Source organism: Pseudoliparis swirei, chromosome 12 (assembly GCF_029220125.1).
Source record: "Pseudoliparis swirei isolate HS2019 ecotype Mariana Trench chromosome 12, NWPU_hadal_v1, whole genome shotgun sequence".
NCBI lineage: Eukaryota > Metazoa > Chordata > Actinopteri > Perciformes > Liparidae > Pseudoliparis > Pseudoliparis swirei.
The window spans coordinates 10350544-10378015 of NC_079399.1; the positions used below are offsets into that span (position 1 = coordinate 10350544).

General features: G+C 41.6%; 2 protein-coding genes across 4 annotated transcripts in view; one reads left to right on the forward strand and one right to left on the reverse strand.

Moving 5' to 3' along the window:
- Positions 1-1091: 1091 nt before the first annotated feature.
- LOC130202902 (syntaxin-11-like) lies at positions 1092-3816 on the reverse strand. Of its 2 annotated transcripts, none has more exons than XM_056428753.1 (2): positions 3770-3816; positions 1092-2954 (listed from the first exon to the last, which is right to left on the reverse strand). In XM_056428753.1, the coding sequence occupies exon 2, from the start codon at positions 2838-2840 to the stop codon at positions 1935-1937; it is 906 nt and encodes a 301-aa protein (XP_056284728.1). In that variant the 5' UTR covers positions 2841-2954; positions 3770-3816; the 3' UTR covers positions 1092-1934. The 2 variants fall into 2 exon arrangements, with proteins under 2 accessions (XP_056284728.1, XP_056284729.1); XM_056428754.1 differs by lacking the exon at positions 3770-3816 and adding an exon at positions 3128-3168.
- A 1963-nt stretch (positions 3817-5779) lies between these two features.
- Positions 5780-27472, forward strand: part of mthfd1l (methylenetetrahydrofolate dehydrogenase (NADP+ dependent) 1 like) — a 34527-nt gene continuing 12834 nt past the window's right edge. Inside the window, exons 1-20 of one of the 2 annotated variants that reach the window (XM_056428737.1) lie at positions 5780-6189; positions 7062-7146; positions 7396-7446; positions 7566-7619; positions 8357-8481; positions 9278-9378; positions 11514-11650; positions 12237-12348; positions 12728-12795; positions 12897-12994; positions 13156-13329; positions 13589-13725; positions 14194-14240; positions 14763-14870; positions 15291-15365; positions 16026-16128; positions 17448-17524; positions 19138-19278; positions 19989-20057; positions 23447-23558. In XM_056428737.1, coding sequence (XP_056284712.1) covers positions 5954-6189; positions 7062-7146; positions 7396-7446; positions 7566-7619; positions 8357-8481; positions 9278-9378; positions 11514-11650; positions 12237-12348; positions 12728-12795; positions 12897-12994; positions 13156-13329; positions 13589-13725; positions 14194-14240; positions 14763-14870; positions 15291-15365; positions 16026-16128; positions 17448-17524; positions 19138-19278; positions 19989-20057; positions 23447-23558 — 2110 coding nt within the window. In that variant the 5' untranslated portion in view covers positions 5780-5953. The other variant, XM_056428738.1, reaches the window with a different exon arrangement.

The window sequence follows — 27472 nt, forward strand, 5'->3', positions numbered from 1 at the left end:
GAAAACCCATTTGCTCAGACCGCATTAGTACAAAACCAATATTTCAGAAGCAGTCACAATGTATGGACAAGCAATCGAATGGCATCTTCTTGAGTCATTGAATCAGCCCTTCATTTTTGCACCGATTGGGTCCAATTATCCACTTGTCTCCAGGTGGCTCTGCTCCACATATGACTAAGAACACCATATTATTAAGAAAACTATCATCCAACTATCACCTCAAAGTGCCTTACCTCTTGTGACCGGCTCCCTCAAAATCAGAAAGCAAGTAAATCCCTTCCAAGGTTATCAGGCTGATTGGTTTGGTCCGAGGAGGGAAGAAAACACATCTTTTATTCTGATGAAGGGAGTCGACCGCCTGCTGTGCGTTCGGTGTGCATGTGACTGCCGCCCCTTCCCAGGCGACGGGCGTGGGCAACATGCAACACTTCCTTGAAGGAAGACCCATTGTTTTTGGTTCTTGTCATTTCAGAGAGCATGTGCGATTAAGTAAGACTACATTCCTGTCAAACGATGCATTCAGGACAAACATCCACAAGAAAGTTACTGAAAGAATGTGAGGAATAAGATTTGATGGTTGATCATGGTTAAAAAAAAGTTACAGATGAAACTGCTTCCAGCAAAGTGTGTGGATTATAGTGAGTTAGCAGGTCATGATTTCCAGAAAGAGACGTTACTGTTGAGTTTTTCACATGTATTTCTTTTTGGCGGCATTTTGAGCACCACAAGCAGAGTGCCGTAGAGTCCGATTAATATATTGGAGGGAAGGAACATTTCTCCAGACAAATTAACAGATTGATAAATAGCATTACCTGTCAGGAAAAACGTACATTTCATTTTTGGGAGAACTTTCACTTTAATTAATCGACAGCACTTCACCGGACTAATGCAACACAAGCTGCTACATGTTCGGTCAGTGATGACCACCTAGTCCGTGTCAGTAGAAGTGTGTGTCCGAGGGGACCAGGCCTGGCTGGTATTAACACGTCACACCTTTGAGTGAGCATATTTAGCCCAACACTTTGTGAGTCAGTGACTGAAAACTGAAATTAAGACATGTGTTCATGTTTACAAAATGCTTTCTTCATCAATACATTTTAACATGTTTTTATTTTCATATATTGATGTAAAATGTCCCGTTTTCACCAAAATAAAGCCACACACAGTGATTTTAATAGAACCGTTTATGTAATATATGACACCATAAAATAAAGGAAATAGTTATAAAATAGCAGTGAGAAGTAACATCACATTCTAGTGTCCTCAAACAAGACAGTAAATATAAGAAATAAAGTTGGGGCTTTTGAAAATCTGAATGGCTGGTTACTTTCAACCAAATGTTATCATGTATACGTGTTTATATTATTGTAGAAAATACATACAATCGAATCAAGAACCACTGAACTACAATTTCTTTGAGCCATACCTCAAGGGCATCCATTATTACATGTACAAAATAATCTTTGGGAACAATGGTCTGAATTTGAATAGGATTTAATTTAGTGCATCTGAAACCACCGGGTCAGACCTGCATCTCTATGAATGTGGCTGCAAATTTATAAACAAACACAGAATATCAGCAGCCTACAAAAACAACTATTTTCAGAGACCATTTGTTTCAGGTCCGATGACAACGGCGGGATGAATTCTGATTTTTAAAACCTGTCATCAATGGAAGCAATTAAAGAAATTAATTGTAAAAAAATTTTTTACCCCTGTCTCTCAATCTAGACACATAGTTTTAACCTTTCTATGAAACCTTTATTTGACTTCTTGGACAATATGCAATAGCTCTACAGGCCATGTTGATAAAGACTGTGACAAGAAGAAGTTATTCTCATGATACACAGAAAATGCTCATTGTTTTTTTGGTCATCTTTGTCGTGACAGCACATGGCATACGCTCCTGTCCCTCGACCCTCTCTGTCCAGTCATCAGTCCACACACGGGAAACAGCTGCAACACATCTTTTTAAAAGGGTTGTTCTTGTCATGACGTTTGGCCCTGCCCAGTTTGACGAGGGCCTCCTGTATGCCTTCGTCGGTTTTCTGAACGTTGGTTTGGATGGTGGTCAGCATGGGACCCTGCTCCTCCACCAGCAGGGCGACGTCCAGGAAGATCTCATGGATGCCACTGATACGGGACTCCAGGTCCACCAGCTCCTGGTGGCGTTTCTCAATCTGGCACAGAGCGGACCGAGCCGTTTTACCTTCGGCCATAATGTTGTCATTAAAGATGTTAAACTGACCTTTCTCAAGCATCTCCTCCACCTCCTCTCCCGTCACCTCACGTCCCACTATCTCCATTTGCCTCTGGATCTGGGCTTTACAGTTCTCCCGATGACTCATCTCAGCCGCATTGTAGTCAAACATGGTATCGCGGAAATTGTTGCTGAGGCAAGCGTACTGGGTTCTAGCAATGCGTGTGATGGCCGAATTTGGGCCGTGTTCTTCTTCGAGCTTGTGGGCCGTGCCTTCCATTTCCCGCAGGTCTGCCAGCACACCCTCAGCCCGAGCCTTTATATCAGCCCCAATAGCGTTGGCGTCCCTTTTGATGGTGCTCATGGTGGTGACGCCCTTGACCATGCGAGAGTTCTGCTCACGAAGCCTTTTGATCTCCACGCGGATGAGCTGGATGTCTCTGTGGATATCCTGCGACTGGGAAAAGACCCCCTCCAGTGCAGGGCTGTTGTCGAACACCACGGCCTCGTGGTCCAGCTCCTCCTCCAGGTCCACGTTGCTTAAGGTGTCGGAGAGAGTGGAGTCGGCGTACTCCATCTGCTCCACGTGGTCCATGTGGTCGCTGGACATTTCCTGCAGGGTGCTCAGTCTGTCCCTCATGGTTGGGCTGGAGGATAAGTGAAGGCTACAGGTGTGGAGAAGATTTGCTTCGTCCGGTTATCTTTCCTCTTCCAACACACATTGGTAAAGGCGACTCATTTAAAGACGGTTGACCTGTAAGAACAAAACAACAACAGCAGATCTTAAGATACAAAGCTCATGAATGAAGATTGTTTTCCACCATATACGTCTTGATAAAGCAAAGTGCAACAGATGACATTCAAGATCCAAACAGACAAACAGTTGCATGTTTTAACACACCCAGTGTCTAATTTAAGCTGGCATACCTGTTTAAAAGCCTTTTCCTTCTTCAGCCGTCATCCACCCAACACTGGCCTAACAGGTTCTCCATGGAATAATCAAATAGTGTGTTCCTCACCAGGCTGGTTCTTTTAAATTGTCTGTCTGACGTCTTTATCTAACAGGCATTTTGACGTTTTACCAAACTAGAGCATAAGACTCATCAGATACAGAAAGATCTTGGCTCTCAAGTTTGAGAAATACTCTTTAAAAAAACATTTCCCATGTGGCATCATTAGGGTGGTGACATCATTAGAAGGTTTATCCAAAGGCTACAACCAAAAGTTCCCAAACTTCAGGGACTCCCACCTGATCTTGTTGTAGTCTTCCTATTTCAGCTAGGGATGATAGTATTTATGTTAAAAACAGGCCTTAAACAAGTTATAATGATTACTCAGATGATCTGCAACTGTCTAGTTAAAAAATCTGAATAAATGGTAGCAGGCTACATACAGGCATGTTGTGGGCACCTACAGTCAGGGTTTAATGTATGGTAAACAATATAGAAGCTACGTTTTTATAAGATACATTAATGTAACGTAGAAATATAATAACATTATATGCGACCACAACACTCACAGGGTATATAGATGCATTATTCCCCACAAGCCCAAAGGAAAGCTCCTTACCTGAGTGTCTGATACCAAACAATGTCCTTTAATGTGCCCGTGGTGCCACAGCAGCATGCTACAGTCATACAGTGGACTGCTCCGGACTGTGAACACGAACAAAGAGCCCTGCTCGTAATATCGTTGGAGCCAGCGCTGGTCTTCAGCTGTAGTTCTGTGAGGGTGGCGGATTGCGCCACGATACGCGACTGCGCTGCTGTGACTTCAGGAATGAGAGCCGGTCGGTTTGGCCTTGCGTCACCTGGATCCGACGAGGTGTGTGTGTGCGTGTGTGTGCGTGCGTGTGTGTGTGTGTAGAGAGAAAAGTGAGTGCCAATTTGAACTCGCAGGGTTCTTTGTTCTAATAAAGTTGGATTTAATCAAACGTAAAAGGAAAGCCGAAGACAACTGTTTTTTACGGGAGCCTCAAATGCGACACTTGCGCCAACGTTGTCCCTTGGGCAGCCTCAATGGAGGCATTTATTTGCAACTTTGGAGGAGAGTGATACTAACATATTCCCACCAAGGCGTCAAATAACGTAGCCCGGTAGACAAATATGTCACAGTTGGTTTAATATTGTTCCACTGAGGCAGATTTGAAATGTACTTACGGTTGCTTATATATATATATATATATTATTGCCTAATGTAGTATTACATTTAAAAAATAGTAGTGTATCTGTTATGAACAGACAGGGTGGCACCTTTTTCAAATTATGGTTCATAGGCTACTTGGATTGCAGCAGGGAGTTGTGTTTGTGTGAGGGATGCCTTTTTGTTCTCTCTTCATATACATGTAGCGAGTATTTCATTGTAATTGGGAATGTCTTGTTTGTTTTGCGTCCTGTGTGTTGTAAACCCTGACCAAAGAAAAACTGTACTCAACATCAGTCAATCATAGGGTACATGTTCAATCGCATGCTATTGATTCCAATGTGACTGATTTAAAGCCTTTGTTTTTGATAGTGTGCATCCATTAAACTGTTATATACGTTAAGTTGTATGCTGATATGGGAGATCCCGTTTTAGGCGGTTCCTGCTTCTTTTTTCCCAGCTGTTGCTTGTCATGTTAATTAGGCCCACTTAAGAGTAATTGAGTACCTGCAGTGTTCTTCCTGTGTAGAGCATGTGCCTTAGTTTAAACATTCAATGTAACGTAAACTGTTGGTTATCATTCGTAAACGTGTTGTATTCACATGTAGTCCTTACCTTTGGTATGAACAGTCACTAGGCAGTTAGGTGCATGACATTTTGTTCCTGATAATTCCCTAATGATTGGGTTGAATGGCATCTTACTTTGGCATCTGACACACGTATCCTCCCAAAGACCAACTTAAACTGACAAACATTTAATGCCAAGCCACACAGCAACTCCGTTTTTTGTATCCACGATTAGGCTTCTTTTTTTTTACAGCAACAAGACTTGATGACCACCTTTTTAGCAGCAGTGTTTCCAACGATTTATTCCATACATATTTCTTCCATGTGGTAGTAGATGAGCTGATACATATTTTACTTTGGTAAATATTCATCATGCATAAATTGCCATATACAGAAATGTTACTATAATAGGGTGTGTCCCTGTGCCCATATATAGACAACATACTTTTTTAAAAAGTAGTCCTAATTAGTGTATACAGACAGAGTTTTTGAACCCGTCCTAAACTGACATCCCTTCTTTCTGTGTCAATAAAGCATGTTGATGTCCCTTCTTCTGACGCCTTCAATTGTACCTCGGAATTTCAAATAAACTCGGCCAGGGTACCTGGTGGATAACAAAACATATAGGACATGTGCAAACATGTTCATTGCTTTCGGTCTTCCAACAACAGCCGAACTTTAGAAATTACATTTGGACAGGAAAGGCAAACGCACATTACATTATTTTGGCAAATTGATAATTAAATCATTACATTACTAAAATGTTGCTGAACAATAGGCTAAATCTGGGCTACAATCAGAGAACGTGGTATCCACATTTCCGCGCCCCAAAGTCAGCTTATTTACATACAGCGTCACATTTGTTCCTCTGAGTGGTCACATTTCCGACTGCCCCTGAAGACAGCATACCTCCATCAGGACCCTGTTGCCACTTCAACTGGATGTTTTTTTCCCACCCGGAGGTTGGATCCTCAGCTCCTCACTAACAAAGACAAAGTTGGACGCCACAATTGAAACACTTTTAAAAACCTAAAAGAAACGGCCATGAAGTTGTCTATAATTCGGAGTGCTTGTGGCAGCCTTCGGATGCATCCAGCCCGCCCGGGGAGCAGGGTCAGCGGCTTTACTCGGAGATGGCAACCGGTGGGTCCTGTCAGCGGCCGCTTGGTTATCCGCGCAGCAAGCGCTGCTAGCAGCGGCGGCACCAACCCCAAAGTATCCGTCAACTTCGGGAAACGGTCCCGGAAGGATGATGGGTTTGAATGCGACAGTTCATTGAGGTAACGTTACGTGTGTGTGACCTAACATCTCGCTACTAACTATTGTCTTTGTGTGTTTCAAACCGAAATAAAGTAAACTGTCGAGTAGCATTGTTGCCGAAGTGAAGAATGGTAAGTATTTCCTGTCTCGTGGACGTTTTTCTTCATGGTTAGAGCAGTCAGTTCCGCACGTGTCCCCGGTATCATCAGATGGACTCCAGCCAGCTGATGTAACTTTTCTCTGTTGTTACCAAACACACCAACCTGTGTTTTTCGTGGTATTAATAATGCTAATAACCACGTGTGGGTGAATGGGTCGTGTTTTACTGTCACGTTATTGAACGTGTAACATCACCAACAGCATGTGTTTACGGTTTGTTAATGTTTAAACGGTGCGTTTATTTTTTTAAACTAACGTTACTCTATACCATACTCTAAATGTGAAGTGCATTGCATGATGGAGATAACTAAAGGTGAATTTGGTCTAGACATTGTTTATATTTTGGACAACAAAGTAGGTCAGTGTGTTAACTGGAGACCTTTTATATAGTAGCTCCTCCCACAAACTGATACATGCGCAGTAACACTCACAATTTGTTTTTAATTTAATTATATTTTAATGATGGCAGTTCTCGTTTGTGGTATTCCTTAAACTGCAGCAAAAGTCGTCAAACAATTTACATGTTTTGACCGGCTTCCATTGGGTGGATTATTGTTTTATTTCAATTGTGCAAGCGAGAGCATTTGAGGCATAATTCCCAATTAAGTTTAAAATTCTAAATGCTGTCTCGTTTTCTGTTGGTATTACCTCTTCTGGTATTTGTTTCATGTTGATTGAAAACCAAAACGCATGGATGAGTGAACATTGCTTACCAGTTTATTTTCTCTCCTAGCGAGGTGGTTCAGAGCACCAAGGAAGCGATGCTGGCTCTGCAGAGAAGACATTCTACAGTCCAACCTTTGTTAGCCATTGTACAGGTATTGTAAGCAAACCCGAACAAATGTGTAGGATTTGTGTTTCCTATTGTAGAATTAAAAATACTGTGGAAGAAAATGTGCAAGATCCGATTTTGTAGAAGTTTGCCTTGGAATATTGTCAAATGTACCATGATTTATTTGTGTTGTGCTAGTAGCGACATTTTAATCTGTTTAATGAAGCCATTGAAGATGCTTGTCATAAGGGGTGTGTGTGTGTGTTTTTGAAATTATGCAATTTTTTTCTCAAAGGCAGGTGAAGATGACAGCTTGTTGGAGATCAGTAAGAAAATTTCAGGAAGGGTAAATTTCTTTCTTGCTGTTTCTATACGTCAATTTGAGCCGTGTTGTCGTTTTCTTTTACAAATACACAATGATTCAAGCAGTTAAACTTATTTTTGTTTGTCCCATTGTGTCCACAGATTGGCCTAAACATCACCCAGATTTGTTTGACAAAGGAATGCAGTGAAGATGAAGTAAGTGAAGCTCATACACAAGTTTGGTGATTTCCCCTGAGAGCATTTCACAATACAAACTCTTCCCACCCCCTCATGATTTAGTCATTCAGTGCATGATGTACCCTTCCTGTTTGGCTGTGCAGCATTGTGGTTGTAATAAACATCCAGGTAATTGGTGCTCTCGTAAGCTTTTATACTATTCAATCTTTTCATAATGTATCCACTGTTTCGTGTCTAAACCCTAACTTCCTAATTGATTTAGTCCTTTCTTAGGTTTTTGTTCATTTATTTTTTACTTCATAGTATTTTCCAAAATGGGATGCAGCCTCTCCGCTGTGCCTCTCTTTGCCCATATTGAAGAGGAATCCTGTGAATAGCGTTTCAGCTGAGATGACCGGATGATTTATTTTACCATTATAGATCTAAAGGGCTAAGCCTCTGCTCTACTTTCACACATCTTTATTCTCTTTGTTCCCAACACCCTCTTCTCCCTCTGTCATGGCAAGTTCAATTTGATGGTTAACTTGTGCAGCCCTTTTTAACTTTTTCTTAATCAGTTCTTTATTCTCAAAAGATCAAAGATAACTTTACATTTTAGATGTGAAGTGCATCGTTTTCTGGAGGCAAAATACAGACAGAACTCATCCCAGCACATGCGATATTAACAGTATAGCATGTTGCATTTACTGTATCTACTATTGCAACACTGGCTTATAAATACTATGTGTGTTTTGTCTTTGTGTGACTGCGTGTAGATCGTAGAAGAGGTGTTGAAGCTGAATGAAGACCCACGGGTGCACGGAGTCCACCTCCGCCTCCCGCCTGCTTCCCTCACCAGTCGAGTGTTAAACGCACTCAAACCTGAGAAGGATGTAGATGGGTAAAAAACACGCTCACTAGCTAACTAGGATCACACACTATAATCACGGCATATAACACCTGAGTTTTCTGTTCTCGCATAGAGAGACAATAATAGTGAAGAGCATCTATATCTCTTCCAAATAGCAAATGCTTGGGTGATTTTTGCTTTGGTTGTTTTTGTATTTCATCTTTTAACATGACGTGACATATTGTTTAATGTCAGCAGAAGACATTTCTATGGAGCGTTCTGCATGCATCAGCTGTGCGTGTTTCTCTTTACCAACAGAGATTAATGTATTTACTCACATGGTTCACTCAATTAAAAAGGCGCTGCACATAATTAAGAATGTCTGAATGCAGCATGTGACTTCAGCACATAAGTGAATTTGAGTAAAATGGGCAAGGCACCCTTGATAATCAGCACAAATTGAACAGCACTGGTTGAACTGAGCAAATTGTGTAGAACAAAGTGATATAAAAACTGAGATATGAGGTCCTTTTGCTTTACTCCAGCCAGCTACGTGATATCATTTTAGTGTTTGATCAAAATGTTGTTTTTTACCTGTAATCCGAGATCTCTCTTTAGCAATAAAACTATACTAGTTACTTTAAAATGTTACTCAGCCATGTTGAGCTTCACCATTTGACTCATAAATGATGTGTGCCTTGTGTGCACCCCATTTAAAAAAAATCTTCTGAATGACCTTAACACTGTCATTGCACTTTAAAAAATAAGTGCCCAGTAAGAGTTGATTGCTTCCAGGTATTATAATTCCTTATGTCTTTTTATGTTATCTATTTGTTTCCTGTTATAGGATATCCGATTTGAATATGGGCCGACTGGTGCGTGGAGACCTCAGTAAAGGCTTTGTGCCCCCCCGAGCCAGCGCTGTCCTGGATCTACTGGAGAAACTCGGTATACACTTGGATAAATGTAGCTCACTTTTCCTCCTGAAGGAACTCTTTTAAAAGACGTCAAAGCATGCAACATGCAGGTGTAGCTGATCAATTTATGTTTGATCAGCTATAATAGAGGCAAGCACTGATAATCAGTATTATTGTGGCACACGAGATCGTAGGTGTTAGAATGTTAGAAGCAGCTGTGTCTACCTGTGACACTGTTCCTGTGTCCCAAATGCATAGCATCACATTATTCCGACTGTTTGGAGTAGGTTGGTAAGTTAGATATGTTTAATACATGAATGCTCAATGACATTGACACACATTATACTTGGTATGCGATTGTTTGTTGCAGAGCAGAAGATTATATTTTACTATGTGTTGTGCCATGTCAAGCAAACTGCAGTTTTGGAAAACCCGTGATAAATGTGAGAATTTAACAAAGCTAGAAAATGATTACATTTCTTACCGTTGAAACTTTTTTCAGTTTAAACACACAAAGAGCCTCATTCACAAACAATGTGCACGGACACATCTGGGCTTAAACTATGTGTACACATGTTATACGCACAAATCATCAATATCTGTCTTACCTGAATTTGTTCTCCTCTGAATTCTAGAACTCCGTCAGAATATGTATACTCGCTTCATGTAAACACACACCGTTTACCCTAAATGCTTCTCACATTTAAACCGCAGTCATTAAAAACAGACTTCTAAATAAACAACAGTTTCAATCAGAAATTGACACATTTTAATGTTTGGAGCAGTCAAACAATGTAGCTATGACTAAAATCTAATTCTTCAAATAGTGTAATATTAATATATATTAATAATGTAGCCTTGATCTTAATGCAAATGACTTGCCTGTGGGTGAAAATCATTGCTAGATTTTCCTACTTCATCCTAATTTCTTTGACATATCCCACTTGTATGTTAGTCCAATGATTGAAGGGAGTCTCATTTCAAGCTGACGGATCAGTTGGAAATTGTTCTCCTCCACCTGGTGCCTTTTTGTTCAGCTAGGTCTTCTTCTTTTTTTTCCCACTAAAATATTAATATCAAACCTTTTTTTCCATTAATTTTTAACCTGAGTAACAGTCTGTTTCTCAGCTGGCATAACATTCACCGCCTTGCAGCACAAGCCTCTAGTTTCATCATCGGCACTCGTTTTTTTCGAAAGTTGTTATTCATTTTATTTATATTCTCTCACGACTTTTTCCATGATAAACCTCTCTGTAAAAATGTTCTTCTAGATAAATGGTTGCTTGGCACTAAGCTGAATAAAAATGATTCTGAATCGCTAACATACACTCAAGGTGCTAAGAAAAAAATTGGACGGTGCACACGTCACGATTCCAACGATAATTTAACCCAATGTGCTTAAAACTAAAAAAATCACAAGAACATAAAGTTAGTGAGTCTCACTGTTTTTATAATACATGTTGGCAATTATGTGAGGATCTGAAACTGCAGTGCACCAAAAATATTGTGTCATTAGGACACAAGAACAAAATTCTGACAGACCAGACTAACTATTGAGTTTGGGACCAATTTTAGACTCGAGTTCAAGAGGTAGGGGTCAAAGTTCAGGTGTACATCGGGTCACAGTTATTCTGAGCCTCACTGACAGTTAGTTGCTAACATGTGATCCAGTTGCAGTAGTATATGGGGTGGTGCATTTCTAAATATAAAAAGAGCAAACTGTTGCACACCAGTAGATCAAGAAGTACGTCAGAGAATACCTACGACCGACGATATAGATCCCAAAAACTCCTGGACACGGACTTCTTCACATGCATTCAGAGATACTTTAACCTAATGTTCTGTCTACTGAAACATTTTCACTACATATCTCTGAATGCTTGTTTATATATCGGGCGCAGGTGCAACTGACAGATAAAATAATGCATGGGTGACTGAGAGATCACACGTTTTTTACAGCGAACAAGACACACCAGAAGGAGACCAGGAAACTAATATCAAGTTGTATTGTCAGTCGTGAACTCTAATTAAACGGCAACCTCACCCAAAGTAACAAACGGCCTGGAATCTCTTTGTAAGGAACAGGATCTTCTCCCGCGCCCAGCCGTGAGGCTAGTCCCGGAAATCAGTCGCTGTATCCAATGTTGCATTAAAATATTTCTGCAGATGCTCCTTTGGAAGGGAAAACGGTGTTGCTGGTCGGAGGAGAGGGACCCTTTGTGGTGGCCCTGCAGTGCCTGATAGAAAGAAGTGGACTGGTAGCTCTCAAGAGTCATTGGAGCTCCAAGAGCCTACAGAGTCAGGTGTGTGTGTGTGTGTGTGTGTGCGTGTGCGCGACTCAACATATTTTACTCCAAATTATTTTGTTGTATAAATAATTGTTAACCACTTACTCCCAGTGTGCTTGATGGGTAGCTCTCAACAGTTTGTAGTTTAGTCCATGTTGGTGGTCAGCTTTTATATTATTTTCTGTGTTTGATAACTTTTTGGTTTGAGTATCATTTGTTTGAAAAAATAGTGCCATGGCTTTAATAAATGGAAAGCCTTCTTATGCTCCATGTCCTCAAAAGTTTATCGTCATTATTCCGTTGTGGCAGCTCCGGTATGTTCTGTTCTCGTGGCCGACCACAAGGAGTCTCTGCTTTACAAATGCAAAGTCATATAATGGGATTAGTTGCAACAACATCTGAACAGTTTTGCCAGTTAAGTCATTTTCTCATGACACTTTTCTTTAGAAATATTTGGGGTTTTATTTGTCTTAAAATGTATTTGAGCCTGTCATGGCCATTACTACACTTACAATCTACACTCGATATTCACTCAATTGTCTTTTTTTCCTTTTGCTTTGATTCTTCATATCTCATTTATTCTCTTTTCCTTGATCCCAAGGTGATGCAGGCTGATGCTGTGGTCCTATTAGGAGCTGAGAATATGGATGTTCTACCCACCTGGGTTCGACCAGGGGCTGCTGTCATCCGCTGTGAGCCCACCCTGGAGACAGGTATTATGGAGTATATTGTGATGGTCATAAAAATCACCCTGTATGGGGCACCCAGGTATCTCATTTGGTTAGAGCGGTTGCCCCACGTACCCAGGCTGAGCCCTTACTGCAGCAGCCAGGGTTCGAATCTGACCTGTGGGCCTTTACAGGCAGGAAATGGCCTGAAAATGTATCTTAAAAAATATTTAGAGATATTTAGGGAAATAAAATTGTATTGGCTTTTTTTGCATTGTAGAATTAAAAGATTTGCAGTTTCATGTATATATCCTGAGCAATGTTGTCCTTCTCCTTGTGCCGTATGATGGGACAGCGTGTTTATTTTTTGGTCTCTGTCCCACTCAACATGTTCATTTGTCATACAGTGCTTGTTTTGTTCCAGATGACCACACCATTGAGATGTCCTCAAAGTCTGGGTTAGAATACCTCACAGCTGCTTACAGAACACGGGTGCGCCCCTTTTTTACTGTCTCTGTTCTCACTCCAGGTGCTTACGACCTTTCCTCTTGACCTACCTACCTGCCTCGTTGTGTCTCTTCTTCGTCTACCAGAACGTAGTGCGCAGTTGCAGTCGGTGGCTCCAGGCGCAGCAGTACCAACCCTGGCATTTGCACTGCCTCAAACTGCAGCCCCTGACCCCTGTACCAAGGTATAGACCACCATCTGTGAGGCTATACGCCACGTATCTCCACCCGCCTGGACATAGGATCTGCTGTCATGCCACATTGTTCTTCAAGTTGATACAATGTCCATTTGACACTTTAAATGAAATGCATGTGAATGATTTGTCATGCTTTCTGTATTTGATAGTGACATAGAGATTTCCAGAGCTCAGACGCCCAAGCCAGTGAACCAGCTGGCTGAGGAGATTGGTTTGCTGCCAGAAGAGCTTGAAGCCTATGGCAGGAGCAAAGCCAAGGTCCGACTCTCCCTGTTAGACCGCCTCCACAAACAGCCCAATGGGAAATATGTACTAGTAGCTGGGTGCGTGTGACTTATTGATCAACTGACTTCTTTTTCTTAACTTTCTTCTTTCGGTGCCCCATAGTACTTTGATGTGTTATATAAAAGTAAGCCCAACTGTTTCGGTAACAAAAGCAATCCATCACTCAATCCCTGCTTCCTTTATGGTATTACCGTAAAGCTATGTATCAATTATCTGGCTGCAAACTGAATATGATTATGACTTTCAGTTGAATACAAATGTGATATTACAATGTTTCTATGTGTTCTGTTTGTCTAGTATAACTCCCACTCCTCTGGGCGAAGGTAAAAGCACGGTGACCATTGGCCTCGTCCAGGCGCTCTCTGCTCACCTTAAGCTCAACTCCTTTGCCTGTCTCCGACAGCCTTCACAGGGACCCACTTTTGGGGTTAAAGGTCAGTAATGAATACTTGAGTCCTTATGCTCATTGCACATGGCATATCCTGTACTTCAGTACAGTAGTGTCTTCTTATTTTGAAGGTAATCCTTCCAAAACTCTGTTTACTCTAGAACTTTGTTTCACAAGAAAGCTAATGACGACTTTAGTTCCACTTTGTACAGAGATGTATTTACATTTTTAGAAAGGCTGGATGTTCTTTTGGAATTCAACTCTTAATTTTGTCGTTCTGCGCATTGAGTACATCAAGTGGAATTTGGACATGGTCAGACAGGCGCCCAAGCAGGCAGTTAGGAATGTCTGAACTATCTATGTGATAAGCTATCTTTGTCAGCATTTCATACCACGCTACATTTTGTGCCGGGGTGGAGTAGTTCACTCGGAGTACACCGCTCAGCATTCCGCCTTTGTGTGTCCCTGTCCTGTTGCTCTGCCTCTGACTGTGCTACCTCTTCTCTGTGCCTAGGTGGAGCTGCAGGAGGGGGATATGCCCAGGTCATCCCTATGGAGGAGGTAAAACACACAGGCACTCTCATTGCTCCCTAGCAGGACTAATGCAGGCTTCAAAGAACTAAGATATGCAGAGACTTGCAATATTTTTTCACATGCACAACCCCTGGAGCGGTGGCATAATATTGTCTGTGACTAAATCACTGTCCGTAAAGGGAGGGAGGGCTGAGAGGGAAGCAGACAGAGTTTTAAACTGCAGAATCCTAGTCGTCTTTTCTCATACAAAAACATCAGCCTTTTTCATCCTTTTCCTTCTACCACCTTTTCCTCACACCTCTTTACAATATTTTGTTTAATTTACATTTAACAGGCTCATGCCGAACAGACTATGGTGTAATATTTCTAAAGATTTAGTCAAAACCATAAGAAGATTACTCAGTTTGTGATTTCATCTGAACCCCCATTGTTAGAGGTTTTAATTCCACCGGGACCATCCAAACACACAATGTGTGCATTGCATTACAAAAATAGCACTTAGATTTTCTTCATTTCAACCTTCTTTGTTTGTTTTTGGTTCATCTTCAGTTTAACCTCCATCTGACTGGTGACATTCATGCCATCACAGCAGCCAACAACCTGGTGGCAGCAGCCATCGATGCCAGGATGCTTCACGAGGCGACGCAGTCGGACAAGGTGACCGTGGGATCGGGATCTTGTAATAACTTATCCTCACAGAGCAAGAAATGTGAAACTGTGGTTTTGACCATCCCAATGGTATATTTGGAGTTGTGTGCAACATCTTTGTGATTTAAGAGAGGAAATGATAAAACTATTTATCATCTTAATATATTATGTGTACATTCTGCTATGTTGTGATGTCCCTGGATATTCACAGGGAAGCCATACACATGTGTCAGAGACAATTAACTAATCTATGTAAGAACATGCTTGTTATGTCCCAATTACATTTAACGGGCTTAGTGTGTTTGTGTATTTGGAGTGATGCCTTCTATTCAACAAAACATTTTAGTCCTCTGAGGTGCAATTAAATGTATTTTATATGCATGAACACACACAATATAATTATGTGTTCTTATTCTATATTCCTTCAAGGCCCTGTTCAATAGACTGGTTCCTTCAGTGAATGGAGTCAGAAGATTTTCACCCATCCAAATCTCCAGGCTCCATGTAAGTCTGGAAGTGTCATCAATCCTTCCGAGCCAGAAGCGCCGTTGTGTTGAGCTCTGATTTTAAAAAGACACTTTTATCCAACGGGACCTCAGTGAGCCCATCTTAAAAAGTCACTTCTTTCTCTCCACCATATCCTCATCTCCAAGTATTTATCTATGTGTACAAGTAGTGCTGTTTTTTTTGGTATTGATGAAGAATGCCTACTTTTTGATAGATAAAATGGCACATATATGGAGATGAATGTTAAAGATAAACCAACTGAATGTGTCTCTGTCCTGTTTGAAGAGTACTTAAACTTATAAAATATTCATTGGTCTTAATGGACAGACTGAGATTAGAGTCGTGTTTGTGTGTTTTTAAACGGAGCACTCCCAGTGAACCCTTTGAACCCGACAGTGAGTTATTACCATTTATTCTGGTTTGGTTTATACATGCTGGGATGATGCTGTGTCCAGCTGATGTAGACTTAACAAGAAAAGAGCCACTACTTGTGTTGGCAAAAATATAAGTTCAACGATGTCAGATTATCCTAAAATAACAAATGCATTACTGTATCTAGCAGGAGTGGCACAGCTGGGACTGAAGCCAACATTAACACCCAGCATCACATCTCGCTCACAGATGACCCTCTAATCGTCTTTCTCTCTTCAATTCCAGCGTCTAGGGATCAATAAAATAGATCCTGCGTCTCTCACGCCCCAGGAAGTCAGCACCTTTGTTCGGCTTGACCTTGACCCCTCGAAGATCACCTGGCAGAGAGGTAACTAATAGAAGTATAGGACCTGTTGTCTGAGAAATATTCACTGGGATTCTTTTCTTCTGGATGCAGTGGGCTGTCATCCTTTCAGTCTGACAACATTATCATCGAACGTGACGTATTAATAATGAAAAGGTGATGTTGTATGGCATTGGCACGGTTACAGTAGTTTAGTTTTTATTTTATTTTAGTCTTTCCTTCCCTTTAGTTTTAAATAGTCAGTTATTTTTGTTTTAAACGATTGGAGAAATGTGTAGGTGTGGCCATGATATTAGATGCTTAATCTTCGGCCCACTTAAATGTCGATGCAAATCAATACAGTCTTCTTTTTTTCGGATCGTCATATATTGTAGCTAAGAAACCTGGCAATATTTTCACTGCTTTCTTTTCATTAGTTTTAAATGATCACACGTTTAAGAACTTTTTTTTTTTTTTTAACAAAAACTATAAACAAATGCTCAATGCTTGCTAATCATCACTCGGTATTTATCATGCCAATCTAATTTCTCACTATCCATAAACAAAAAACATGTGGTGTTCTTGTCAATGGAAATCTGCTATGAGAGCTCTTTATGGCCCCTGTACTCCTATGGATTCAACACCTCTAATGTGAAGGTCATCAGTGGTGTGTATGGTGTGAGTGGGAGCAGCTACCTCAGTGGTAGCTGTGTTTGGTTTGAGGTTGTCAGTGAGTGCCACCAGCTGGGTGCAGCTATGACTGATGTGGTATTTACACCAGTGGCTCCAGAGGGCACTCTTAAAAGACGGACCCGGGAGATTAAAAAATGATTTACAGCCTAATGTTATGCGGGTGTGACTGTTCATGAAACAAACCGTGGTATTTATTTAGTTTCACTTTTCAATACATCAAACAAACAGGAGGGATAATGTTTGACTAATGTGGTCTCCTGGCTCATTGTAACAACCATAAAGCCCCAGATTTCTAGCCACATTATCAGAGAGTCGGGCGAGTGCTGAGTGAAGAAACTTGAAGTAGCAAATCCCTCATAGCATAAGCACTTTCACTGTGTCATCACCTACTCTCAACTGATAATAATCTCTCGTCAATTATTGGATTTACGTGTGTTTGTGTCTGTATGTAATCTGGTGGATATGCATTTGTGTCTATTTAACATGTGTGGAAATGGATTTTTACATTCTGGCCGATTCAGCTGTAAAAACTAATCTTTTTGTGTGTCTGAGGCATCTACTTTAAATACATTTTTGTTCTGCCATTGATGTTCTGCCAGTTTTCCTGCTCAAAGTTGTGATTTTTATGAAAAATGTTGCCGGAAGATAAACTTCTTGTCTTTGTTCTCCAGTTGTTGACACAAATGACCGTTTCTTGAGGAAGATCACAGTCGGACAAGCGAGCACTGAAAAAGGACAGATAAGAGAGGTATGCCGCGCTCATGCCGTCACAATCTTCCTTCCTCTGAATTTCTGACGTCCTTTTGAAATATTTTTCACCCACCAGCTTCGTTTTTTGTATTTTATGTATGACCAGAAGTTTATCCACGAACCGATATGTTTAATTGCAAATATTTTCTCATTCACTCAGTGTGACAAACGGTGATGTCACTGCAGGTTGTCTATTGCAGAGTGATCCTTTGCTGGTTGCTGTCAATAACATGGGTCTAATGTTATTAAAGGGATAGTTCAGATGTTTTGAGTTGAGGTTGTGGGGTACCTAACCAGTCGGTGGCTGGGAGAAGATCAGTTAACGTGTACAGTACATTTTAATATTCTTTCCCGTTTTACTTTACCATGAAACAGCCTTTTCCAACAGGGAACTGAAGTACTTGTAGCCGTCTATGTTCTCGCCTGTTTTCCAGAGTCCATTGGAGTCCAGCGTCATTTTAACTTGCGGACTATAGGGGTTGCTGGTGCCTTGTATGGTTAGTAAGTTTGTGTTATTGTGAGACTTTGGTGAATCTGAACTAACCAAAGTTTCCCAATAACACAAAAGCCGGTCATATACTGTAGCTAATGCATGGATACGTAAATCTGTCTGAACTATCCCTTAAGTTGGCATGATATGCATGTGTTTTAGGTACTCGTACAATACAACTATTAGTGTGTGTGTGTGTGTGTGTATATATAAACTTTCCAACACACTTGCACAATCCCCTCCATATTCCCTCTCTTCATAATAAAGGCCAGATGTATTCCACCCATACGTCTGTAGTAATGACAGCTAAATGAAAACCTGTAAATAAACACTTCACCTCAATGGGAAGCAAGCAGGCTTAAGTGAAAGCAAATGTTTGAAGGAGAAAAGTGATCCACACACACACACACACACACCTGGAACCGCCACTGAGCTAGTTCAGCATGTGTTTACATTTACCGCCATCAGTTCATCCATTCTCTTTCCTTTTTCATTCCTCTGTCCTCCAGTGCTGGATACACTATAGCCCCTCAGGGCATTATCACTGGGAGAAGAAATATGTTCCTTGGTGGATTGATGTGGTTCAAGTTATATTTCTTTTTTCCTTTGACATGGAATGGACACTGCTTTGGTTTTCCATTCTCTCCCCCGTGGAAATCCTTCATTCCATTGTTTTTTCTGTTTTAGCTTAACATAAATATATACAGAAAGTCACATCAAAGAATAGTTAAACCTGTTAATAGTAATTTCCTTCCCCAAAGTCATGACTCGGCCATAATCATATGACTTGTATTCTCTTGCCCATGTGATGAAGCTGGTGACTTTCACAATGTGCCTTTCCATGCTGGGTTGTGAGTCTGTCAGATTTCAGACATTTGATTCACGCTCCAAACTGTTATTCTTCACTAAGCCGTCAACACTTTAATATAGAGTCAAATTAATTCTGATGTGAAAGCCTGGCGGCAAACTTTCACATAATGTCACACAATGGCTATAAAATCTTTGCTTGCCTGGTTGGTAAATGCATCTGGATGTTCTTCAGGCCGGTGAACACATATTGCAGTTTGTTGCCCTTGCAGTTCACATTGCGTATAATTTTTGTTTTTCTTCTCACACTCCAGACTGGGTTCGACATAGCAGTGGCCAGCGAGATCATGGCCATCCTGGCTCTGGCAGACAGTCTGGAGGACATGAAAACCAGACTGGCGCGCATGGTGGTGGGCACCAGCCGCTCTGGACAGCCCGTCAGCACAGAGGACCTGGTGTGTGTTACCGTGTGGGACTTTCATCCCGAGTGTGAGAATGTTAAAGCTGACAATCTCACAGTTGGCTTTTCATCACTACATCTCGGTAATGAAGAGACTTTGTGCCGTTGTCATTGGGCCCTTGTGGGTGTTTTTAGTGAAACGTGTACAAAACAATGTTCGTAATTCATCATCATCGACATTTTCTGTCAAACTTGCAGCTTGAACATTTTCCAAATTCCCAGCTGTCCCAGATTAATTTAAAGTACCACTTCCCCTCTTCAAAACAACACGTCTAATATAGGTGTAACCAGCTTTTAAGATGTTACGCAGTTTTCGCACCTCACCAGGTCTTCATGTGTGGTCAGCTGGTTCTGGTTTCCCACAGAAGAGCCGAAGAGGAGGATCCACTATCGCGTTCCATTAGTCTTCTGATTAGGCTCGAAGCAAAAACATTACCACACCTTTCAGAGCCAGCCCCAGTGAGAATATGCCGTACGACTGCGTGTGTATACTAAATGTGTGTGTCGTGTGTCGAGATTGCTGACGAGGCATCTTTTTGGGAAGCGAGCACGGAGGCCGACACATAGTGTAGTGCCATTTATCATCTGTAGTGGAGAACCATTTAACTCTTCTGTGCATAGATGTTAGGTTAAATATTGTTTCTGAAACCGTATAACGTGTTCTTGCTCCCCCTCCCCTTACATGTCTTTCTTCCTGCCTGTCAGGGAGTGAGTGGAGCACTGGTGGTGTTAATGAAAGATGCCATCAAGCCCACGTTGATGCAGACCCTTGAGGTGAGACACGCGCATAACTCCACTTAAATAGTCATTACCCTCCTCGGCAGAGTGTTTTCAGGTGAATATCTTGTAGAATAAATAGGCTGGCAGTCCACAGGGATGTTGAGTGTGTTCACTACATCTGCCGTCAGAGAGAAGAGGGCTTTCCACTGAGGGCTTTTAAGAAGGAATGATAAATTGACTTTTTCCTCCCATGGCTTTTTATCTTATCAGTTTAGCCGAGCGTCGAGGACAGGTGGAGCTCTCACAGGCCGTCCCGTCCAGATTCATCGTGTCCCTGTGACGACTTAAACCATAACTCTGCATCTCGCAACATCTGGCTTTCATTTAGCTTTGGAAACGTTACAGTTGGATGACTGGAGATGTGATCACACGGGAACATAAACATATATATCTCGGTTCTAGAGCAAAAAGCCCAGCCCTCAATGTGATTAATGGCGAACTGGAGAGTAGTGGACTTAGAGGTTTAAAGGATTCAATGTACTAATAACAAATCAGAAATCTTGTATTGATCTTTGGCCTCTCGGGGACAGCAAAAGCCCACTTGAAAGAAGCACCAAGTTGATAGAAGAATGGCCCATTAACGAATGTTTCCACTTTAAAATCATCACTGGTGTCATTCACTTTCTGTGCTCATAAAGGCGTAAAATAAACCCTATTATTCACAGAAAATTAAACTTAAATACCAGTGCAATGTGTTATATTGATAACCTGGCTGGTGTGAACCCCATTAAGTTTTCTGAATTGTTTAACTGGAACGTGGTTAACTCTATTGTGACATTTCCCTGGACCCGAGTTCCCATTTCCAAAGTAAATGAAACGTCACTTAATCGCAGATTTTCTTTCCTCATCCCTTTAATCATCCTGTTAAATAAACATAGGATATGGAATTTGTTTCACATTTAAGATTCTGTCGCCGCAATTCCCTCTTATCTTTGAAATTGGTCTCTTCTCATCTGACCGTGATGCTGCATTACTGGTCATCGTGGTGTCTTGGTTTGTACACGCGTCTAACGCGTCTGGTTTATCTCTGATTTTGACTTTACTAGCTTAGAGTCTGAGACACTGGGCTGTGGGCCCAAGTGTATTCTTCTGTCTGATTGATTTAAGTCATTAAATTGAACAACGTTAGCGGTCATGCCCCTGCAAACAGGTTCTTGTTTTATTTTTTGTTGGTTTTTAACTGAAAGTTTGGTTACACATGGCAATTGGTTGGGGAACATAAACACAGGCTTGGTGTAGAGGGGGAGGAGTGTTGCATGCAGCAGATATTTGATTACTTTTTGTAGGCGTTTTTTTTTTTTGAGGAAGCATTGCGGTCATGTTGTGTGAAACCATTTCCTGTGTGTGTTTCCTGTGATTCTGGTCAGGGAACTGGTATCGGGACCGACCGGGTCTCTGAGCTCCATGAGAATTTTCCATGCAGCGTGGCCGCCTGTGCCCTCCGTGCCCTCTTGGCTTGCGCTTGTTTGTGTTGAATACAGATCCACACATGAGAATGGAGTTGGCATATGGAAGTTTGTGTGTGTGTGTGCGTGTACATGTTTCTTTGTTGATTCAGATGGGGCTTGGAAGAGACAAAGCACAACAAAAAAAGGGATGGTTTTTCAAACATCCTGTCTCCGTGGCTTTCCTCGAACAGACGGGACGCATCTTTCCTAGCGAGATGCAGCAGACTTGGCGTAGACTCTCGGGTTCGGATCTGTGTGCTGTCTGAAAATCTACACTGGGACATTTTATTATTGTGTGGCACTGGTCAGCAGCTGGTTTAGTGGACCGTACAGGAGATGCACTAGAAAAGAAAACGGTGACATGATCGCCATCTTCCTGTTTTTGTTCATTTGCCCTGTCTTCATAATCCTTGTCCACGAGTTGAAGAGGTGACGGGACCCAACTTTTAATGTCTTTCCACTTTCATCAACCTGCTGTGGCTTAGTTATTGCCTCCATCTCTTTCCCTCATGTTCGGATGTGGAAAGTGTAAACTGGGTCTTGTTAAAGTTCAGGAGTTGAAACACCGATGGGAATTCACGTAATGGATGACGTGTGTGAACTTTCCTTTTTGAATGAAGGAAGGACAAAGTTAGTGAAAGGTTACGAAACGGATGTTTTTTTCCGTTTTTCCTCTTTGCTGCCTCTTTTCCATGTCCACCTTTTCTTTTACTTGGATGCTGCTGTGATCTGTTCAACTAGTTTTCATCGACGCCATTTGACAGCCTTGTTAAATGGCTGATTTACTCCTCTGAGGGGAGGCTGTTTATGCAAGCAGAGGGAGAGGTATGCAAACAAAAGCTTAGAAAATCCTTCCCTTCCTTCCTTTTCCCTCCCCCTCAAGGAATTCACATGCAGCCTAACATTGGGTCGGTTGGCTTTTCCCAGTTTTCTTCTTGAACAGTTTTCCAGTAATTTTCCTTTTTTGTCTTCTTTTTTTTTTTAGAATCTGTGCTGAGTGCAATGGAAGGATGGTTATCTTGAGCAGTCGACCTTTCCTTGTATTCCTTCATTCCTTTCCGGGAAATCTGGATACACAAAGCAAAACATCTTTGGATGAATGGAGCCGAGCGGTTGCAAACCCTTCAGGATGTTCCTCTGTTGCTTGTCGGCGAACAGCCGCCGTGGGTTTTAGTCCCATATGAGAAGGAAATGTCATTAGATTCAATTGTATGAAATCAATAAGAGTATGATATTAATAACATTATTTGTATCTGCTTTTTAACGCCTAAATGCAAACAACCCCAACAATACGAACAACACAAAGTGGCAACAAAACCCAAGGTACAACACCAGTGTGCCATACATAACTATGTTGTGAAAGTATCATGGCATAAATATCCATCCATTAAGCACATTTCTGTGAAGTATCTGGTTATAATAGGGAAAACTAATCCATTTATAGGGCCAGGTGATCAATATTTCTGAACTCGTGACCTGGAAGGTTTAGTTCTGATCGAGAACGGGTCTCTTCATCTCTGGAGAGTAGGCGTATAAACTGATATCCAACAGGCTTTTACAAATGAGACTTTTCACATTTATTGCACCTGAGCGAATGACATGTTTGTCGCAGGTGCTTCACTTAGAGCTGACTCACTGAAAGACACACACACACACACACACAGTACGTACGTAGTCTTTGAGGAGGAAGCTTGGCCCAGTCGGGCTGCCATGCCAGTTGAGTACCTCTTAACTTGTGCCGACTGTTTAGATGACACAGTGCCAGCCAAGTGCAGCCACACTTCAACATTTATTTATGTTTCTGAACGATATTGGATTTAGTTTGAAAGAAGGAGTTGGTCCTTTTATTAACTTGGTCGGGTGAGTTGCTGTGGGTCGCTCTGTTTCCCTCAACTCCTCCTGCATGTTTGTGTTTTCCCCTCCTTGTTGTTTCAGGGTACGCCAGTGTTTGTCCATGCTGGGCCCTTTGCCAACATCGCCCATGGCAACTCCTCTGTGCTGGCAGACAAGCTGGCTTTGAAGTTGGTTGGACGGGACGGCTTTGTCGGTAAGAACGCACAATCCGTGCATACAGATCACAAGCCGACGCAGACGCACAACCACAACGCTTTTGACGATAACGGACAACATGACGTTAACTGCGGAGTCTAGGAATCCCACATGTGGAGGAATTTAAGGCCTAAACTTCCTTAGCTGGGCAGATTAAACGACGATTTACACCAGCCATGAACTTCAGCCTGCTCCCCTGCTGTTGCAACCTTTGGCCCACATTCATCTCCGTTGTGGTCCTGCCTCTGTTCAAGCTGCCTCCGGTTGACTCGTGTGCTGCTCTGCCGTCTTGCCGTGTAACTTTCTAGGAAACGGGTGGAAAGATTGCGTTAAAAAAAAATACGAGCGAGGGGAAGGAAGCTGATTGATAATCTTAAGGGCCCCTGGAATGCTTTAGAGTAAACCACACAAATCCTTTCAACGTCAAAGCATACTTGACTATTCCCATTTGTATCCGTCTATTATCCCGCTGCCCGTCCTCATTTACTTTGGCTGCAGAGAAATGTTTGGAATGCACCCGTGTGCGTCGTGGAGTTCGTCAGGTGGATTTGATGTGCACGTCAATCTCGTCGAGGCTTTTGTGTGTATGTGGGAGAGTTTTCCGTGGGAGCGGTGACGAGGTGAAAGGAGATGAGTGACTCTTTGGTCATACACAACATTTACACGAGCTGTCATCTGTGAGCCGGGCAAATGTGTAGTCGGCGCGAGCAGAGAGTTGGGTTTCACAACACGGGAGCGGAGAGGCTTGTGTGTGTTTTTATTCTCAACCTCTCCACCCCACTGATTCTCCATCTGTCCGTCTCATTCCCCCCCCCCCCCTCCTCCCTGTGTGTTTGTTACCTGACTCTCAGGTATGCAAGGAACTCTACCTCCCTCATTTCCCTCCCTCTGCAGCTGGGATGCATGTAACCCCCTCACTCCCACTCCCTCCCTCTCTGGCCCTTGTTTTCTGATGCTACACACTTTGCCTTATTTTAACTGGCACCTCCTGAAAGGAATAATCACAGCGGGATTGAAAATATTACCGTATCTTCAAATACATTCTGGAACGACAAGTCGGCCCTTTTTGTTTAATCTAGTTTGATCATCACGTTTAATAATGGTCATTTTTGATTGGTTATGAAAGCATTGTAGACACTGAAGTAATTGTTAAGATGGGGGGTGGATGTACCAGTAATGACGGTAACTTTAATATTTAAATCATGTTGCTAATGCACATGATAATATCGTGTTAAATAATATATAACATGCAGCTCCGTAAATCATTTATTGTATACAGTTATGGAGACAACTCTCCATCCCTCTCCCGAAACTTGTTTTTTCAGTGTAATTTATTTACCAAAATAGACATAACGTACAATAAAGTAAAAAATGAACTTGACCAACCGCATTATTCGCAGAACCACAAATGTTCTCAAATTTAATAAACCCTATATCGGATAATAATCCTACATCTGATGTTTATATAGGAATGAATAGGACAATTAAAAGATTAAACCCAAATTGACTGTAATGGACTGTAATTATTTGTTCCGTCTTTGATACGGATGTAACCACAGCATAATAATGTCTGATAATGTAATAATATAATGATGTAAAGGAGTCATTTATATTGCAGATTGATTATCTCCGCAAACTCCGCTCTTGTGGCAAAGGATGCAGATGACCTCTCTGTGAACCCGGTGAGGGCTGTTGGGGTGTGTGAGAACTCACTCTCGGCCGTACTTCATCACGCTCCGTATTATTGTGGGTTTTTCAGGTCGGTTTGGGATCTGGACTTAAAATTGGAGAAATGCTGCTATTGTGATGAGGGGGCTGCCGGGGGATGAATTCCACATGCCAGATGTGAGGGATTCCTGTATCATTAACAGTCTGGAGTATGAACGCAGATAACCCCCGAAAACCGCTTTACTGCTAGATTTCCCACACGGCAGAGCCTCCCTAAACCAAAACAACAAATCATTTGGGCCGTATGATATGTTCAGCATGGGGAACATTTAAAGCTCTAATACCTTTTTGTACACCACTTTAAAAAAAACAGAAACGCATTGCCTTTTTTAAATTCTCCATCCTTGCAATATGCATAGTTATGCTCTAGTTAGTGGAATGTAAACATATTCATAATATAGTGTACACTTAAATTGATAGTTGTTAGTTATTTTAGGTGCCTAAAATATGTTTTTGTTCTGTTCCCGTCCTCAGCAGTACATTTTATTGCTTTTCTTTCTCAAAACTATGGGCGTGCCAACCGCCATCGACTAGTACAACAAGTATTGGTAGACTCATTGAGTAGTAAATAATAGTAATAAACGCCTAGTTTTAAGATCACATATCAATTTAAAGGGCTCATTTTGGGTGTTTTGATGTGGGGTTGTATGAGTTGCATATGTATATTTCCTTTAGTAGATTACGGTACCTCATACAACCTCACTCTAAAACAACTAAATTATCCATTTTAGACAAGCCATAATAAAAATTAAAGGAATTGGACCTTTTTAAAATACAAAGATTTCCTGCTTTTTATATAATTCTATATTGAATATATCTAGTTTTGTAACATTTTAAAAACTCAATAATTGAAGAAAACACAATACTCAAAAATGAGATTAATCATTAGTTGCATCTCCAAATGGAAAATAGGCAGTTGTGTAGATCTAGCCCACTTTCCAGCCTTCTCTGGTGGTGTTTTTACTGGCATGGGTGCCGATACTCATACTTCGACCTCCTCTTGCTCTCTGGCCCGTTCAAGGTCGTCACACAGAACAGGAAGCTCGCACGTGTTTCCTCGTGACACCCTGTGGGGTCAGTCCCCTGCTTGGTGGAATGTCAAAGCGGTTCTACTTGCTGTCATTATGAACTCGCAATCTTTGTTTCCATCCTTTTCCCTCACATAATTCTCGGCTCTGCATTGCGAATCCTCCTGTTTTCAGTTGGTAGGAGATAATCACACAACGTATGGGAATATCAACGTATCCTGATCCTAAGATTGTGATTTCCATTGGCAGGCTGGTTCAGGTTTCAGAGCCAACGCGCTAGTGTACGCCAACGAGAAACACGACGCGCGCTGTCAGCGGTCGAGGCCACACCAAGTCGAGATGCATTCTTGTGCTCATCCCTCAGGCGTAATTTGTTGCCCTTTACTCTGAAAGACTTTAACGTTTGGAGAGAGATGCAGCCAAGGCCCCACAAGACGCTATTCCTGCTTAACGTCAATCAACATTGTCATATTCTTAGACGCTGTTAAGTCGGGGCAATACAACTATACTTTTCTTCCTATTATTTCACCTGAAGATATTTCTTGTCTCATTTACTGCAGCACTTTATCTCTCTCCCACTTATTTTCTCTCTCCTCCCATCCTCGCAGTGCTTTTGCGCATCCCTGGAAGAATAAATCTTATTTTCCCTAACGCAGTGAACCGCAGAGTGACTCATTTCTTCATAGAAACACTTTGTTTTTTTTACCTACGCTTCTGAGAAATGTGTCTGCCACAAGCACTGTGGGCTACAGTGATAAATCCATTTCTTACTGGAAGCCTCGTGCGTAACGTTCCCTTGAAACAAAACAAGGGATTATAAAAATAATAAGAATCATTTCTTACCTTCTACAATGGATACCATGATATATTTTCCATCCTAAGGGAACTGATCCAAATAATTCCTTATGGCCGCTTAACTGCACTCCATAAATGTCACATTTTAGTATTCTCCTTTTTAAGTATTCTCCTCGTGGTGACCGAGCTTTTGAGGCAGTAGCACCAAAGCCTTGCAAAGTTCTGCCTGCACCCCTCAGGTTTGCTGATTCCACAGCATCCTTTAAACTCAATCTCAAAACATACCTGTTCACACTGGCATTTGGTTAAATTACATATTCTATGGCCTGGTTTTTATCTTTTTATTATTATTTATCCTATT